General features: G+C 41.2%; 1 protein-coding gene across 5 annotated transcripts in view; it reads left to right on the top strand.

Moving 5' to 3' along the window:
- Nucleotides 1-18,658, top strand: part of cdk14 (cyclin-dependent kinase 14) — a 659,453-nt gene that overhangs the window by 489,938 nt on the left and 150,857 nt on the right. For all 5 annotated transcript variants that reach the window (XM_043690284.1, XM_043690286.1, XM_043690285.1 and 2 more), the window contains one exon: nt 2,863-3,008. In XM_043690284.1, coding sequence (XP_043546219.1) covers nt 2,863-2,978 — 116 coding nt within the window. In that variant the 3' untranslated portion in view covers nt 2,979-3,008. The remainder of the gene's footprint in view (nt 1-2,862; nt 3,009-18,658) is intronic.

The raw sequence follows: 18,658 nt of genomic DNA, 5'->3' as shown, positions 1-18,658 counted from the left end.
ATGACCACAGGGGGTCCCTGCACTGCCTGCTTCCTCCCCTTCCCACCTCTAACTGTCCCAGCTATCTCTGTTCTCTGGCGTAACTATGTCCCTGTAGCTTCTATCTATCACCTTCTCAGCCTCTCGAATAATCCTCAGTTCATCCAACTCCAGTTCCAGTTCCCCAACTCGTTCTATGAGGAGCAGAATCTGACTGCATTTCCTGCAGATGAAGTCGGCAGGAGTATCGGTGGTCACCCCTACCTCAAACATCCGGCAGGAGGAACATTCCACTGCCTGCGCTGCCATTACTCTTCACTTCGTCTCCAAAGCAAGAACACTAAGTAGCTTACCTGTGAACCTTAAAGTTAGGTTAGAGGAGGAGGATGGGAGGGAGGCCCTACTATGTAGGGCCGAGGTCTAGAACACACCCACTCAAATATCAATCACTTACCTTCCCGACCAGCTCTGCGCTTCAACCTCACTTCCGCCCAGCTCGCGCCGCTCTCTGCTGAGAAAAAAAATGAACCAGGTTTTCAGACTTTGTGTGGCCTGAGACTCTTTAGCAGACTTTGTTTTCTTTGGCTGAAAAAATATGTATCCCTTGTCCTTTAAAGCCATTCACAATTTCTCTCTAATCCTATAAAAATTAACACAGTGATGCAGATGATATCATTTGATATTTTCAGCATTCTATTGAGTGTCTGACTACCAACATGGTGAATGACATTCATATAATTGACACTGGCCTAATTTTGAAATAAAAATGAAATCACATTTGTATTAATCTTTTAGAATGTGTTATTCATCTATCATTTAATTTTAATTATAATTATGACCATGTACAATGTTCTCCTTTTGATTTCATACGTGTCTTTTGTGCTAGTTGCTGTTTAAAATTGTATTAGTAAGCCTGTGCATAGGTAGGTCCATTATAGATTGTTGAGAATATTTGGTGATGCAGAAGTTACAAATTCTTCCAACCAGTATGATTAACGATTTAGAATTTCATTAGTCCAATGAAATAAGCTTTACATTTTGTTGTTGTAACTGGCTTAACACAGCAGCTTCTGGGATTTTGTTGTACCACCCATTTAAACTGCTATATTGATGATTGGCATTTGAGTTGAAGTATTTCACTCGTAAATAGCGAAGATAGTGAGAGGTATTAGACTGTCGCCTCTTGCTGGGTAAAAGAAATTAACCAGCTCCATGCTGTGTGGTGACATCTCAATTCTCTTCTCTCAAGGGGGGGGCAGTTAAGAATTGCCAGAATTTCGAGAAACGTATGGTGCCCCACACATTTTGAATATTGTAGTGGGACTTCTTGGCTAATTTTGTCTTATTAAGTGGTTGCCAGTTCGTTATCATAATGCGGATAAACCCTGATCTGCCAGTATATAATTATAATATTTTTTAAAATGCTCCTGTATTATCACACTATAACAGGCTGCCAGCAGAGAAATGCTTGTTCCAATCATTAACAGACACAATCTCTACAGAACACCAGAGGGGAATTAAAATTGGGAAAAAAAATACCTCAAGGGTGGTAATTTTAATATAAGAATTTAATTTGTTATTTTCCATATTAAGATTTTTGCTGTATTAATCCTTTTATCAGTGCTCAGCAGGTTATTTGCACAAGCATAACCATAAGGTGATATTCATTTCCAGAATGGGTCTGCGTGGAGCTCCAAACAGTGACTGATGCAAATCCTTTTGAAGGCCAGACCAAAGATGAAAATCTACATATTTTAAATAAAAGCAGTGCTACGAGCCTCGAGAAATGTTTAGATGTAGTGAAGTAACATTCTGCTTTCTGTAGATAATTACAACAAGGAAATGAAATGAAATTTGATGACTCTTAACTATCTAGATGCCAAACTGATTTGGTATTTAATTGTGATATTATTTAATTCACTGCCCTACATATAGAATGTGAGGTCAATCATCCTATTTAGTTAATGTTGTCCTAGAATTTTTTGTAATGTTTTTATACATAATGCAACATGTTTGTTAAGAGTACACAGACTGTTAACTCGGGTCTGGTTCTAAAATCGTATCTTCTAGAACTAGTTTCTGCCTTCAAAAAAGGAAATGCAATTTCTCTTAATCTGGTATCAAAAGTCATTCTTTTTTGCCGTCCCACTTCTAAATTGACACTATTCGTCATTCCCTAGCTAAGACGTCTGATAATCAGTGACTTGTGTGGATGATTTGCTTGGATGCAAAGGAGAATGGAGGTCAATGCACATTCTCTGCTACTTCCACAACTCTCTGCCTCTTCATGAATCCTCCTCCAAGCAGCCTGACTGAAATCATCAGCTCCCACTATGAAGGTCCACAGGGATGAACCAGCCTGTCACTCTATAGTGAAGAGTGCTGATTGATGTGAATGAATTGTTTCTGAATGCAAAAATAAGTTGGAATATTTACCGAAGGAAAATGAGTGTCAAGCCTGTATTTTAAATGATGAACAGAACTATTGGTGTAAATCTTGTAAAGGTTAGAGCTTCTAAAGTTTGTTGCAACACAAACAAATATAGACTAATGTTCATCTAAAATGTAGCTTTCAACATTGCTGTGCCTTTCAGTCTTTGTTTTTGAGTAGGTAGTTCTGAATCTAGAAGAGTCAAGACTCATGGCATTATAAATGAGTGACCGGTGATAGAAGTTGCACTTGCCCTGAAAAATTATTTGTTTCTCTGTATAGGCCCTGAATACATTTGTAAAGGGTTCCTTACCATATTGAAGCCAGGAGTTTCAAAGACATCATTGGAAAAACTGAGCTGATTATCTACTGAACTTGATTCTGAAGTGGAATATGCAGATCATCTCTTGAGCAGTGTTGTTATTTTTGACCCATGTTTTCTTCATTGCCAGTGTCCTCTGTTTTCTCGGTGCCCAGTGTGAAGCTGCAGCCTGAGATAGGTGACAGTTCAAAGGTTTATGGAAGAAGTGGCAATCACGGCAAAAGTTTTTTGAACCACAAGCACTGAGGAATTATTGTCCTTGCCTACAGTACAAAGGTAAGAAAATAATAATACCAATGATTCGTTTAAAAAGCAGTGTTTATCTGATCAACAGATTACTTGAATAGGCTATACTGTCATTCCTTCTGTTGTATCTTTTGATATTTGGAATTGTGACAGCTATGGTGTATAAACAAATAATTAAATTCTGACTACACAATTTTTTAAAATAGTTGTTGCAGCAAAACCGTTGGTTTCAGTTTCTCAAAGTCTTAGCCTGACTTTTGGCTGGGTGAATAGATTATTTGCATTATTTGACCTCCGCCTGCAGGCAAAAATCAGAATTAGCACGTTATGTCTTGGCTGCATCCTATGTCAGTGCATTCTGTATCCTCTCTGCGACAGACATGTTGGAAACAATAATTTGAGGAAACAATAGCTATGTTATGTGGAGCTTTTACAATTCGTTTTCATGTTGGGCTGAGGGTGAAATTACATTTTCAAGTGTAGAAGTTGACTGTGAAAGATTTCAGTACCGAGCATATTTCTATATTTGTAGATAATGGTCAACAGTACAGACCTGGAAGCTGCAATGCTGATTGTTACACAATATAATTGGCTACACTTTCCTTGACTAATTCAGTGAGATTGTTCAACAGCTTCCAATGTAGTATTGGTATATTGAGTTACTGGGTGTGCCCCTTATTCTTAGGCCACTTTCTTCCATTGAAACTGAACTTTTTTTTGGTGGCTTCATTCCTGCAGCCCCACATCATCTCCCACCACATGTCCCTGATTTGTAGTAATATCAAGAAAACTGTAACAGTAGAGAATGTAAGCCATGCTGTAACATTTGCAAACTTGCTTTTCTCGGCACTTGCCAGATGTGTTACTTCTTACAATGCTAGCCTATCACTCTAAAGTGTTGCAAAGTTGGAATTCCCCAGATTTCTCACCCCTATCTGAGGCTTGCCATTGTAGACTGCCTATTAATCCAAAGATGTAAAATAGGCCGTGGCCAGGGTTGTACTGACAGTTATTCTGACCGAATGTGTTTCTAGCAAAATAATCTCTGCAGACAAAAATTTAAGCTTAGAAAAAAGGAAGAGGATTTTAAAAAAGGAACAAGTTCTGCTAGAACTAGAAATTTTAGTTTCCTTAAATTTTGCAAAAATAATAGAAGCAGTGTGATTGAAATGATTTTTTTAAAATGGAAAGAGCTGTTATTTGTGCACAAAATAGTGTGGATCCCAATTTGGGGTAGAACAGAAGTCCTATTTGTTTGTCATTACATTTGATCAAAGAAAATATGTTGAACACAATCCTTTGCCAGTTCACCTTTATAAAATCTATTGTTCATCACATTTAATTTGTGCTCTGAATCCAGTGAATCCATGACTCATTCACTAGATATCACCTGACTCTACCACAAAAATTAGTTTTCAATTTCAGGAAGCCAATTCATGGGCTTTAATTAATTCTCTGTTTAAAAAAAAAATTGGCACTCTATGGTGAAACATCTGGCTTTATACCAGGGATGCCATTGCTAACATTAACATTTCTGTTTTTTTAAACGAGCACTATGAGTGATGTGATAAAATGCTCTTGCTGGAGAGGCCACTTTTAGGTTATCGGGCTGAACCATTGCAGTTATTTGATGTTTGAAGTCTTATTTACGAAGAGAATGAAAAATTCTGCTCATTTTGATCTACATATTGCAAATGGGAGAAATACTTGCGCAATGAGGCTTATAGGTTTGTATTTCTCAACACAATGTGTTTTACTTCGTACCATACATGTTACAAGCTTGACTTGCATTATTCCTTCCCGTTTGCAAGTTTTTAATCAAATATGTAAGAGGTTTTGCATTTAAGAGCGCAATCTGTTACATTGCTGAATATGTTAATAGACTAGTTCTTCCTGTAAGGTAGTGGGTTTTTTAACATGTGACTGTTCGTTTAATATTTGGGTGCTGTAGTCATCATTTTGTATCAGGGATCTGCCTGTAGCAGCAAAACATGAAAAAAAAATAGATCTTCAAATCAGTGTTATTACTTTTAAACTTATTTTCAGGTGGTAAAAAGTATACTTATGGTGTTATCATCCTTGTGTATTCTCTTCCTAAATTGACCTTTGTTCAATTGCAAATCAAGGTCCTTTAGAATCTGTCCATTTTAACAACAACCTCCATTTTGTTCATAAAAGCGGAAAATGTTGGGAACACTTAGGTCAGGCAGTATCCAGGGAGAGAGAGAGAGAGAGAGAGAGAGACAGAATTCACAGATTTCAGCTTGATGCTGTTTTATCAGAATTTTACAAAGATGGGTCATTGACCTGAGGCACATTAACTCTGCTTCTTTGTATGCAGTTTTCAAAGCAGCTGTGGGTCTTTGCTGGGAGCCAGGAACTGTTTGTCTGGATGCTAGGTATCAACCTCCTGTCCCAAAATTCAATGCTGGGCTGCAGCAAAGATTTTGTGCAGATTGTAGCTGAGCGATTGAAGACTGAAATCTCCTCAGTGCCTCACTATGTAAGGCCAGGCATATTGTTATCCATCTTAACCACCTGTCCACGTTGTGTCTCAACTGGCGATGGTCTTCTCCCACTGTAAAATGATCATTGAATATAATTCCTAAAATTATGTAATTGCCATCTTTGTTCAGATATTAGGGCTGAGTTTCTTCTTTGGGCTCTTCTTTTAATCCAATAGGTTTGTTGGTGTCAAAATGACTGTAGTTGAAAGTTGGATTTTCTAGTCCCAAACAGCTTGGAATGGAGGCAAGGACAGCAAAGAAATGGCACCAGGCGCCTGCCTATTGGTCTGCTACCTCCATTCCCAACACTGACATTTCCGGGGATGGGGGAGGTTGGCTGTTTAACTAATTGGATATACTGAGGTCATTAGGGAGCAAATTAAGAATTCACCATCTGACTTCTGGAGATTTTCCATCATGGTGGACAGCTGTCGGAGCTCTCTGAAGCTGCTCAGTGAAAGCCTGGTGGGAACCACGAACAGTAATACTGAAACAGTTTTATTTGATGAATAAAAGTGAAGTCTTTAGAGAAAACAAACTATTGAAAAGCAATGAAATTGCAATAGCCAAAGGTCTGCAGCCCTATCATGGGTCCTAGCTCTCCATTTGCTGGGGCCATTTTGAAGATGAATACCCTGTTTTATTGGTCTGGGTGTGATGCTGTTTGGCGATTCAGTGAGACTCGATGGGCCGAAGGCCTCTATTTGCACTGTAGGGATACAATGCTTCTAATAGTGAGAAGTCTTCTGTTTGTTCTGCTATAAAATGAAGGAAATCACTAATCTGTCCTTTTGAGAGATTTTCAAGCTACCTATGGGCAGCACAGTGGTTAGCACTACAACCTCACAGCTCCAGCAGATTGATGTTAAGCTGTTTGCAAGTTGAAGGCACATCACAGGATTTCCCTTTCCCTCCTCCCAGCCTCTCCAACATTGTGCCTGACCTCCTCCCACAAAAGGTTACCATGGTGAATCTGGTGAAATTCTACCACATTGCTGTGGGTCTGGAGTTACATGTAAACCAGCCCAGGGAAGAACAGCAGATTTCCTTCCCTGAAGGACTTAAATGACCCAGATGGGGATTTTACAAAAATCAATCATGTTGATGATTGGCTAGTTTGTAGTACTAGATAATTTTTAAAAAATATAATTGAAGTTGCACCATCTGCCATGATGAGAACCAGACTCTGGCCTGGGATTCTGGATTATGGGTTCAATGACATTACTGCTACACCATCCCCCTCCACCTCCCAACATTACAAGATAGCCAAGCTGAAAAATGGTCAAGAGTCTTTCAAAAAAAAGTATAATAATATATGTGCAGTAATAGAAGGTCAGTTCCTTTCACATTAGCATTACTGTGAATGCGTATGGTTGTGCAGGTCTATGGTAGTGAATAGCGGCCACAGTTAGATGCCCTAATGGCTATTTATGAAATTTTAATTGAATAAATCTGGTAAATTGTGAGCCCGCAGCAGATTGTTTTAAAACTCAAGCTCACTGAGACCTACAACACCTGTTTGCTGAAGAACAGACCAGCTTTTCGATTATAATTCTTTCTGAGCATAAAGATTAATAGAGTGGTGAGAAGGGGCTTTGTTACCTTGCTGTAATCTCACATTCTGCAAATTGGGAAAGCAAAAGTCATTCTACTACCAGAATACTATTTACCTTTGCTTCTCTTCAGCTGATACATCATAACCTTGATGGCTCAGTGGTTGGCACTGCTGGCTGACAGCACCAGGGACCTGGGTTCGATTCCACCCTCGGGCAACTGTCTGTGTTGAGTTTGCATATTCTCCGTGTCTGTGTGTGATGCTCTTCAGAGAGTCGTTGTGAAGTCGATGGGCTGAATGGACTGTATTCCATAATAAAACCTTTGGTTTACCTGGTTCAAAAACTCACTGCGGTCTTGCATTTTATTCTCAGGAACTGCCACAAGCTGAGGGACTGCCAAGTGCTTTAGTGATATGTGTGCCAGTAGATTGCATAACTAGTACTGTACAAGAAAAAATATGTGAAAGACTGCAAGCCTGCAAATAATATCACAAAGAAAAACTAATATATTGCAAGCAGCGCATCCATCCACAATGGTGCCTAGGTGCCCAAGTTGTATTATAGATGAGGTATTGATAAAAACATCTTTTAATTTAATGATAATGAGCATGATGTTGAATGTTCTTTTTCATTGTACTGGAATATCCTTCATGAAACCATGTGCCATAACTGGCACTCTCAAGACATTTTGCCAAGTAGATCTTATAATTCCAGACTAGAATGCTAAACTTACAATAAAATCTGGCTGAAGGCAAGTAACTTATTTTAAAAGTAGACAGTGTGTGTACTCTACCACATAAACAAGCACGAATCCAGCTTTTGACAAATGAGTAGCTTTGCTAAACTAGTTCTGCCACTGGAGTTTTCTTTATCTGAGCTCTCATCTGTCTCAGTTGCAACAAACAATTATGGCATTGTGAGCATTCAAGCCCTACTCTCTAGTGCTCTGCTTCTGAGCCCCCACAGCACCTGGGACTTTACTAGCAACCTGGCTCCAACACTTTGCTGTCTACTAACTCCTAAAACTACTAATTAAGGTCACAGTATCATATGGTACAAAAGAGACCCTTTGGCCCATTTGACTCTATACCACTTAAAATGTACTGCTACCTGCGGTCATCCCACTTTCCCATACTAGGTCCATAGCCTTGAATGCTATGACACTTCAAATGTTGATCTAAATTCTAACAGTACAACAGATGTCCAGCTGCTAACTACACAGACTGAGCATCATTCCACTTCCTTTTCAGTGCAAAGTTAAAAATCACACCACACCAGGTGATAGTCCAACAGGTTTATTTGGAAGCATGAGCTTTCATAACTCTGTGCTTCCTGATCACAGCACAAATTAGAAGCAACAAGAAGTAATGGATTCCATGTAAAAAATTCAGAAGGTTTCTAGAACCTAATTCCTGAGGAAATAGCATTATAATGGGATTTTACTGAGACTTCTAAGTGTGCACAGGTGTTAATTATTCTTTAATTTAATAATGTTTTCAGTCATTATTTACCAAAATTGGATCAGACATCCAAAGCTTAATTCCAGGTCCAGATACAAAGGTGGATTGTCACACTGGGAATCCATAATTCTTAAATCAGAAAAGCAACCTCTGCTTCAAGTCACAATTCTATTGCAATCTTTTTGAGAGTTGGTGTTTTGTACTGGCTAAAACATGACAAAAATAAATAGCAGGGTCTAAGACGCCAACCAATTTTGATATGCTAGCATTTAAGGTTCTGTTCAAGCTAGTTTTGCTGAATTAAGGTAGGATTAGCTCACATCACTTGATCTCGGAATCATAGAATCCCTCCAGTGCGGAAAAAGGCCATTCAACCCATTGAGTCTCCACTGACCCTCCGAAGAGCATCCAACTCAGAGTCTGCTCTTCACCCTATCCCTGTAACTCCATTTTTAGCATGGCTAATCCACTTAACCTGCTCTTCTTTGGACTGTGGGAGGAAATTGGAGCATCTGATAGAAACCCATACAGACAGAGGGAAAACTTACAGACTCCACACACAGTCGCCCAAGGGATTGAACCCAGGTCTCTGGCATTGTGTGATAACAGTGGTAACAGCTGAGCCACTGTGCCCATCTCTATTAATAGTGGTCCCCTCCCACAACTGCTTTATCGGTACATCGATGACTATTTTGGAGCGGCTTGGTGCTCTCTTCCTGACCTGGAAAAATTCATAAACTTCGCTTCTAGTTTCCATCCCTCAACCACCTTCACCTGGTCCATCTCCGACACTTGCCTTCCTTTCCTTGACCTTTCTGTCTCCATTTCCGGCAATAGTCTATCCACTAATATCCATTACAAGCCCACTGACTCCCACAGCTATCTGGACTACAGCTCTTCTCACCTTACATCCTGTAAGGACTCTATCCCTTTCTCTCACCTCCTTCGATTCCGCCGCATTTGTTCCGACCCGACTGGGTGATCGATTGCTGAGCATCTTTGGTCTGTACGCAATCAGGTCCTGGACCTTCCCGTGACTTGCCACTTCAACACCCAATCCTGCTCCCATGCCCTCATGTCTGTCCTTGGCCTGCTGCAATGTTCCAGTGAAGCTCAACGCAAACTGGAGGAACAACATCTCATCTTCCGACTAGGCATGTTACAGCCTGCCGGTCTCAACATTGAATTCATGCCTCTGCTTCACCCCTTCTCCCCTCCCCACCCCCCCATCCCCCACATATTTTGTCTCACAGCACTGGCTTCGGCCTTGGTCATTCACAGCTCCTAATCTCCCTATAATCTCTTTATTCACTGTCATTATTACCTCTTTATTGGTACCTTTGCTTCTGGAGCCATGACTCGCCTTCTCTCAGCCTAGTATAAATACCTCCCTATTTCTCCCCTTTTTTAGCTTTGACAAAGGGTCAGTTAGACTCGAAATGTCAGCTCTTTTCTCTCCTTCCAGATGCTGCCAGACCTGCTGAGATTTCCTAGCATTTTATCTTTTGGTTTCTATTAATAGTGGTGTGCTGCCAAAGTCTTGATGTGTTCCCTGCAAGGAATTATTTCAGTCTGCAAACCAGTTCTTAAATTTTCTAGGTCAGAACAAACATTGCACTAGCAAGACAATTGTAGTAGTTCACAAACCTCAGAACCAACTGTATAAGAGACAAGTAACTCCAAATAAAGAAATGGAACATGGTAACAGCATGGCTAACATCTTTGCGAGGTTGGAACAATTTGGTATGCTTTCCTTTATTGGTCAGAGTATGGAGTACAGGAGTTGGGAGGTCATGTTGCGGCTGTACAGGACTTTGCTCAGGCCATTGTTGGAATATTGCATGCAATTCTGGTCTCCTTCCTATTGGAAAGATGTTGTGAAACTTGAAAGGGTTCAGAAAAGATTTACAAGGATGTTGCCAGGGTTGGAGGATTTGAGCTATAGGGAGAGGGTGAACAGGTTGGGGCTGTTTTCCCTCGAGTATTGGAGGCTGAGGGGTGACCTTAGAGGTTTACAAAATTATGAGGGGCATGGATAGGATAAATAGACAAAGTTCAAAGTTTGTGAGAAGATTTGTAGCTCGGGTGCTCTTTGCTGTGGTTCTGTTCGCCGAGCTGGAAGTTTTTGTTGCAAACATTTCGTCCCCTGTCTCGGTGACATCCTCAGTGCTTGGGAGCCTCCTGTGAAGCGCTTCTGTGGTGTTTCCTCCGGCATTTATAGTGGCCTGTCCCTGCCGCTTCCGGTTGTCAGTTTCAGCTGTCCGCTGTAGTGGCCAGCTGAAACTGGGACAACACTACCATTATAGGGCAAGCCAAGCAATGAATTCGACTGGGACAACACTACCATTATAGGGCAAGCCAAACAAAGAACAGCCAGGGAATTCCTAGAAGCATGGCACTCATCCACAAACTCCATCAACAAACACATCGACCTGGACCCAATATACCGGCCACTACAGCCGTCAGCTGAAACTGACAACCGGAAGCGGCAGGGACAGGCCACTACAAATGCCGGAGGAAACACCACAGAAACGCTTCACAGAGGCTCCCAAGCACTGAGGATGTCACCTAGACAGGGGACGAAACGTTTGCAACAAAAACTTCCAGCTCGGCGAACAGAACCACAGCAAATAGACCAAGTCTTTTCCCTGGAGTCGGGAAGTCCAGAACTAGAGGGCATAGGTTTAGGGTGAGAGGGGAAAGATATAAAAGAGACCTAAGGGGCAACGTTTTCATGCAGAGGGTGATACGTGTATGGAATAAGCTGCCAGACGATGTGGTGGAGGCAGGTACAATGGCAACATTTAAGAGGTATTTGGATGGGTATATGAATAGGAAGGGTTTGGAGGGATATGGACCGGGCTGGCAGGTGAGACTATATAGGGTTGGGATGTCTGGTCGGTGTGGATTGGTTGGACCGAAGGGTCTGTTTCCATGCTGTACATCTCTATGACTCTGACTCTAATTGCTAACCCATTTTAGCATATCAGAAGAGACCTGACAGGAATTCCCGTTCTGTTTTGGGATTCCCATCCTGTACTTGGCGATGCTGTGTTCTAGGTGGGAGACATCTGGAACCCGTACTGCAACCCACAATTCTTGCCGAGTCAGGCCCAGATTTGGAATGGCTGTTTTTCACAGTCCCTCAAGAAATAAACCATAGTCTGAATTTTAAAAGATAATCTCAAAGTGTCCATGCTAGGATAGGTTTACCTCCCAACACCATGACCCTTTGTGGCTTCAATGCCAACTCGTGCCCCTCATATGACAAAGCCCTTTTATGAGTTTGAGTTCTCAATCAAACCAATATAATACAGCAATCTATTACTGTTGAACAAGTTCTTAGTCTTAATATTATCAGCAAAGGGTTCCACAGAAACAGTACAACACAGGAACAGAACTTTAGACCACTGACCATGATGCCATTCTTAACTAATCCAATCTGCCTGTACACAGTCCATATCCCTCTCTTCTTTGTCTGTTCACGTCTGTCTAAATGCCTCTTGAATGTTTCTAACATATTTGTTTCTATCACATCATCTGGCAGCATATTGCAGGCACCTAGCACCCTCTGTGTAAAACACTTGCCTCGCACATCTCCTGTAAACTTGCCCCCTCTCACCTTAAACCGATGCCCCCTAGTATTTGACATTTCTACTATAGGAAAAAGACTGACTATCCACTGTATTCATGCCTCATATTTTATATACACCTATCAGGTCACCCCTCAACCTCTGATGCTTTAGTGAACAATCCAAGTTTGCCCAACCTCCTTTTATAGCTAATACACTCCAATTCCTGGTAAAACTTCCTTTTCACCCTTGCCAAAGCCTCCACATTCTCCCCGCAGTCTGTTGGCTAGAACTACACACAATACTCTAAATGTGGCATCATGAAAGTCATGGCAACATGACTTGCGAACTTTTTATATTTACTGTCCAAACTAATGAAGGCAAGCATGCCATACACCACCTTTACCTGCTCACCTACTTTGGTTACTGCTATCAAAATATCGGAAGAGTAGGACCAATCTTAAACAAGGAATCAAGCGGGCTAAAAGGGTTCACGGAATAACTTTAGTGAGCAGAATTAAGGAGAATCCCAAATATAAGAGGTAACTAGAGAAAGGGTTGGTACACTAAAGGTTGAAGGAAGGCTTTTAAATTAGATTAGGTTAGATTACCTATAGTATGGAAACAGGCCATTTGGCCCAACAAGTCCAAATTGACCCTCTGAAGAGTAACCCACGCAGACCATTCCCCTATCCTATATTTACCCCTGACTAATGCACCTAACACTTTGGGCAATTTAACATGACCAGTTCATCTAACCTGTACATCTTTGGATTGTGGGAGGAAACCGGACACCTGGAGGAAATCCATGCAGACCCGGGGAGAATGTGCAAACTCCATACAGACAGTTGCCTGAGGCAGGAATAGAATCTGGGTCCCTGACACTGTGAAGCAGCAGTGCTAACCACTGAGCCACCATGCCACCCAGGGTGAAAATGGGTTAGATTCTCAATGATTACTTTGCATCAGTGTTCATTGAGGAGAGGGTCATGGTGAATGTTGAGATTAGAGATAGAAGTTTGTTTACTCTGGATTACATTGATGTAAGGAAGGAAGATGTGTAGGGTAGGCTAAAGGATATTAAAGTGGACAAATCCCCAGGACCGGATGGGATCTACAAGGTAAAAACCATGTGACTTTATCCTGATGAAGTCACAGGATAGTCATCAACTGATGAAGTCATCAGTTTCCTGATGAAGGACTTTTGCCCGAAACGTCGATTTCGAAGCTCCTTGGATGCTGCCTGAACTGCTGTGCTCTTCCAGCACCACTAATCCAGTGGGATCTATCCCAGGTTGCTGAGGGAGGCGAGAGAGGAAATAGCTGGGGCCCTGACAGATATCTTTGTAGCATCCTTAAACAGAGGTGTGATGCCAGAGGACTGGAGGTTTGGTCAAGTTGTCCCCCTTTTACAAGAAGGGTAGGAGGAATATTCCAAGTAACTACAGACCAATGAGCCTGACATCAGTGGTGGGAAAGTTGCTGGAAAAGGTACTGAGAGATGAAATCTATTTATATATGGAAAAGAATGGGCTTATCAGTGATAAGCAACATAGTTTTGAGCGGGAGAGATCGTGCCTTACCAACTGAATAGAGTTCTTTGAGGAAGTGACCAAGTTGCTAGATGAAGGAAGGGCTGTAGATGTCATATACATAGACTTTAGTAAGGCATTTGATAAGTTTCCCTATGATAAAATAATGGAGAAAGTAAAGTCACATGGTGTGCAGGGTGTTCCAGCTAGGTGGATAAAAAATTGGTTGAGCAACAGGAGACGGGGTAGTAGTTGAAAGGAGTTTCTCAAAACGGAGAAAGGTGACCAGTGTTGTTCCATAGGGATCAGTGCTGGGGCCACTGTTGTTTTGGATGTACATAAATGATCTGGAAGAGAACATTGTTGGTCTGCTCAGTAGGTTTGCAGATGACACGAAGATTGGTGGAATAGAAGAAAGCATTGGGGACTGTCAAAGAATACAGGAGGATCTGTATAGACTGGAGAGTTGGGTGGAGAAGTGACAGATGGTGTTCAATCCAGGCAAATGTGAGGTGATACATTTTGGGAAGTCTAATTCCAGAGCGAACTATACTGTAAACGGAAGAGCCTTGGGAAAATTTGATGAGCAGAGAGATCTGGGAGTTCAGGTCCATTGTACCCTGAAGGTGGCTGCACAGGTGGTTAGAGTGGTCAAGAAGGCATATATGGTATGCATGCCTTCATCAGACCGCCTCTTGAGTACAAGAGCTGGCAGGTCATATTAAAATTGTATAAGACTTTGGTTAGGCCACATTTAGAATACTGTGTACAGTTCTGGTCGCCACATTACCAACAGAATGTGGACGCTTTGGAGAGGGTGCAGAGAGGGTTTATGAGGATGTTGCCTGGTATGGAAGGTGCTAGCTATGACGATGACAAGTTGAGTTGGTTGGAATTGTTTTCATCAGAAAAAAGGAGATTGAGGGGGGACCTGATTGAAGTCTACAAAATCATGAAGGCTATAGACAGGGTAGATAGAGATAAGATTTTTCCCATGGTGAAGGATTCAATAACGAGACGTCATGCTTTCAGGGTGAGAGATGTAAAGTTTAAGGGGGATATACGCGGCAAATACAAAGGGTGGCAGGTGTTGGAACGTGTTGCCAGCAGAAGTAGTAGAGGCAGGCACGGTAGATTCATTTAAGATGTGACTGGACAGATGTGTGAGTAGATTAGATTAGATTACTTAGTGTGGAAACAGGCCCTTCAGCCCAACAAATCCACGCCAACCCTCTAAAGCGCAACCCACCCAGACCCATTCCCCTACACCTAAGACTACGGGCAATTCACCTAACCTGCACATTTTTGGACTGAGAGAGGAAACCGGAGCACCCGGAAGAAACCCACGCAGACACAGGAAGAATGTGCAAACTCCACACAGTCAGTCGCCTGAGGCAGGAATTGAACCTGGGTCTCTGGCTCTGTGAGGCAGCAGTGCTAACCACTGTGCCACCTACAGTGGGGAGCAGAGGGATACAGATCCTTAGGAATTGGGTGATGGGTTTAAACAGTGGATTTGGATCGGCACAAGCTTGGAGGGCCGAAGGGCCTGTTCCCGGGCTGTAAATTTTCTTTGTTCTTTATCAGGGATGTTTGAACTTTTGATTTACTTGATTAAGATCTTTTAGTCATTACAATGAATTGTTCTTCCTATGATTTCGTTTGTCAATGTATGCTTATTTGCAGAAGGTTAAGAGGTATGATGAATTTAAGACTTCGCTTATTGATACTTTAACATCTTTTATGAATTATATTTTTATAGGACCATGTTTTTCTTTCATTTCTATAAACAATTAGTGAGATTCAGCATCTGTGAAAAAATTTCATGCGGGAATGGAAATGGAAACTCTAGTTCTCACTCCACAGATGATGCCAGGCATCCTGAGTTTCACCTGTTTTTATTTCTGGTTTGCAGTATTTTTAAAAATTCACACACAGGATGTAGGTATTGCTGGCTGGCCAACATTCGTTGCCCGTCCCCAGTTATCCTTGAGAAAGGTTATGATGGTGAGCTACCAGTTTGAACTGCAGTCGATGTGCTATAGGTAGACCCTCAATGTCTGTCGGGAAGGAATTCCAGGATTTTGACCAAGAGACTGTGAAGGAACAGTGATATTTCCAAGTCAGGATGGTGAGTGACTTGGAGAACAGCTTGCACATGGTGATGTTCTCATGTATCTGCTGCCCTTGTCCTTCTAGATGTAAGTGGTCATGAGTTTAGAAGGTGCAGTTTAAGGATCATGGGTGAACTTCTTCAGTGTGTCTTGTAGATAGTAGCAACAATGTGTACTGAGTGTCTGTTGTGGAGGAAGTGGATGTTTGTGGATGTGGTGCCAGTCAAGTCAGCTGCTTTGCTTGAGATGAGGCCATCTTCCTGATTAGTGTTGGAGCTGCACCCATCCAGGCACATGGGGAGTATTCCATCACACTCCTGATTTGTGCCTTGTCAATGGTGGATAGACTTTTGGGAGTCAGGTGGTGAGTTACCTCCTGCAGTATTCCTAGCCTTTGCCCTCCTCTTACAGCCACTGTATTTCTACAGCTTGCCCAGTTCATTTTCTGACCAATGGTAACGCCAAGGATTTTGATAGTGGGGTAGCCAGTAATGGTAATGTCATTAAATGTCAAGGGGTGGTGGTTACATTGTCTCCTGATGGAGATGGTCTTTGCCTGGAATTTGTGGGGTTGCAATTGTTATTTGCCACTTTGCAGCTCAAGCCTGAATATTGTCAATGTCGTCTTGAATTTGGGCATAGGCTGTTTCAGTATCTGAGGAGTCACGAACGGTACTGAACATTGTGTGCTCATCAGTGGACATCCCCACTTCTGACCTGGGCATGGGGGGAATGTCATTGAAGCAGCTGAAGATGATTGGGCCCAGAGCACTATCCTGAGGAACTCCTGCTTTTTTTTTAGCATATTAACAGTCAGTTTTATACCTGGCCAGCTTAGTTTTTGAACTCATTAATGCCCTGTGCAGTTACTAATCAGCAAGTTCATTATTTATATTTCCCCAAGGCTGAATTACAATCTAAGAATTAAGAGCACAACTTTGCAGAGATATATGGCAGATTTAGATTGTTCAAAATCATCGACCTGGTCTGCAATGCACTCAATAAAGCAATAATCTGTATTCCGTCAGTCTGGAATACAGAGATTCTGATTGATAGCCAATAACCAGGATTGAAACAAGCTAGTCATCTCCTGCTCCCACCTCCCCAAGCACTAGGTTCGAATCTGCTTCAGACCTTGAGTATAAACTGCATGTTGAGACTGAATAAAGGAATCACAACAGGATACTGGGAAACCTGCCAGCAAACAATGTGGTGTTTTGCCATATCAAAATACCTGAGTGTTAAGAGAATAAAGACTTTTGATTATAGAAAGTAGTTTTATGCTTTGAAGTGAATGTCATTCTGCACGTAAGCAACCTGTCATGTAAAAAAATTATGGAATAGCCAGTCATGATATTGTGATTACTGCATTTCCTCGGGTTGCAGGAAAGTTGATGTATTCTGTTGAAGTTATCAGGTGATGGTAGAACCTGAGACTTCTAAAAGTTCAGTGTGAGTCAAAGATAACTATCAATTACATTGCCACTGGCAGAGTTAGATGAACTGCTCAGTGTGTTAGAAAACATCTTGTAGATCAGCAGCTGTGGTATGTTTAGTTTTAGACGAAAGGATCAATTCTATAAGGCTGTGTTCTGCTCCCAGTGCAGAACCTTGCAAATGAATTTCAGTCACTGAAAAATCAAAAACAAATGCTATAAGCCTTGTTCAAAATTTAGCTTTAGATCAGTACTCTAGATAGAAATTATTATTGACAAGCATTGCAGATGAGCACTCAGTGCATTTATTTACATCACTCTGCCTGTTGTTTTAACAAAGGTATTAGTGAATAATTTAAAGTAAATTAACACTTCCACATGATTTACTTTTAGCTTAGTGAATGCAATATTTACTATGATCAATAATAATTTCTAAACCTGTATCTCTCAATCAGATCTATAAATTTATTTATCATTTGTTTTGTTTTCATTGTAACTATTTAATACACAATATAGGATAAATAGACAGTCTTTTCCCTGGGGTCAGGGAAGTGGTGGAGGCTGATACAATTACAACATTTAAGAGGCATTTGGATGGATATATGAATAGGAAGGGTTTGGAGGGATATGGGCCGGGTGCTGGCAGGTGGGACTAGATTGGGTTGGGATATCTGGTCGGCATGGACGGGTTGGACCGAAGGGTCTGTTTCCATGCTGTACATCTCTATGACTCTATTACCAACTTCCAATATCAAAGTGAGCCTTTGTGTAGCAATTTTGTTTGCTTTATGTTTCCTATTTGGCCAAAGTTGTTTTACTTTTAACAAGTCATTTCAAATTACTGTAGTTAGAATATCAGTTGCAGTGTAATTAAGCACAGCACAGACTCCGTATTAATTAGCTTTGAGAATATTGAATGAACTTTTTTGTTTTGGAGAGTTATTTCTAACAAGCACCAGATTTATTCTTTACCAGATGGCAGTCTATTCTTTCAATCTTTTTCATTACCTTAAGCAAAAACAAACTTGTTGTGCAGAAAAGGTGTGCTAATCATGAAGTGTTCAAATAAAGCTAAGAAAGTTAAAACATATTAAATTGAAATAAAATTGTAAGTAACAAAATGATTTCTTAGTAGTGATGTGGATTTTGCCTCCAGCTGAGTTTATTTACTTGATACCCCTCATAAGAACCTTGGTATGGGGGACATGGTATTGAAAGTTCCAACAGATGTTTATTACGACTCACTAATAATACAAATATTACATTCACTGACGCCATGTTTGGACTAAAATTAAACTATAAAGTATTACCAATTAGCATGCTTCCATTAATATTTCTTGCTTCAAGAGGTCACCAGTCAGATGGTACCCAATGCTATGATCTAATATGGTCTAAAGAAATTCCTGAGACCTAATGAAATTAGGGTGGTACGGTGGCACAGTGGTTAGCACTGCTGCCTCACAGCGCCAGAGACCCGGGTTCAATTCCCGCCTCAGGTGACTG

This window comes from Chiloscyllium plagiosum, chromosome 5, assembly GCF_004010195.1.
Source record: "Chiloscyllium plagiosum isolate BGI_BamShark_2017 chromosome 5, ASM401019v2, whole genome shotgun sequence".
Lineage (NCBI taxonomy): Eukaryota > Metazoa > Chordata > Chondrichthyes > Orectolobiformes > Hemiscylliidae > Chiloscyllium > Chiloscyllium plagiosum.
This window is presented reverse-complemented; position numbering and strand designations above follow the sequence as displayed.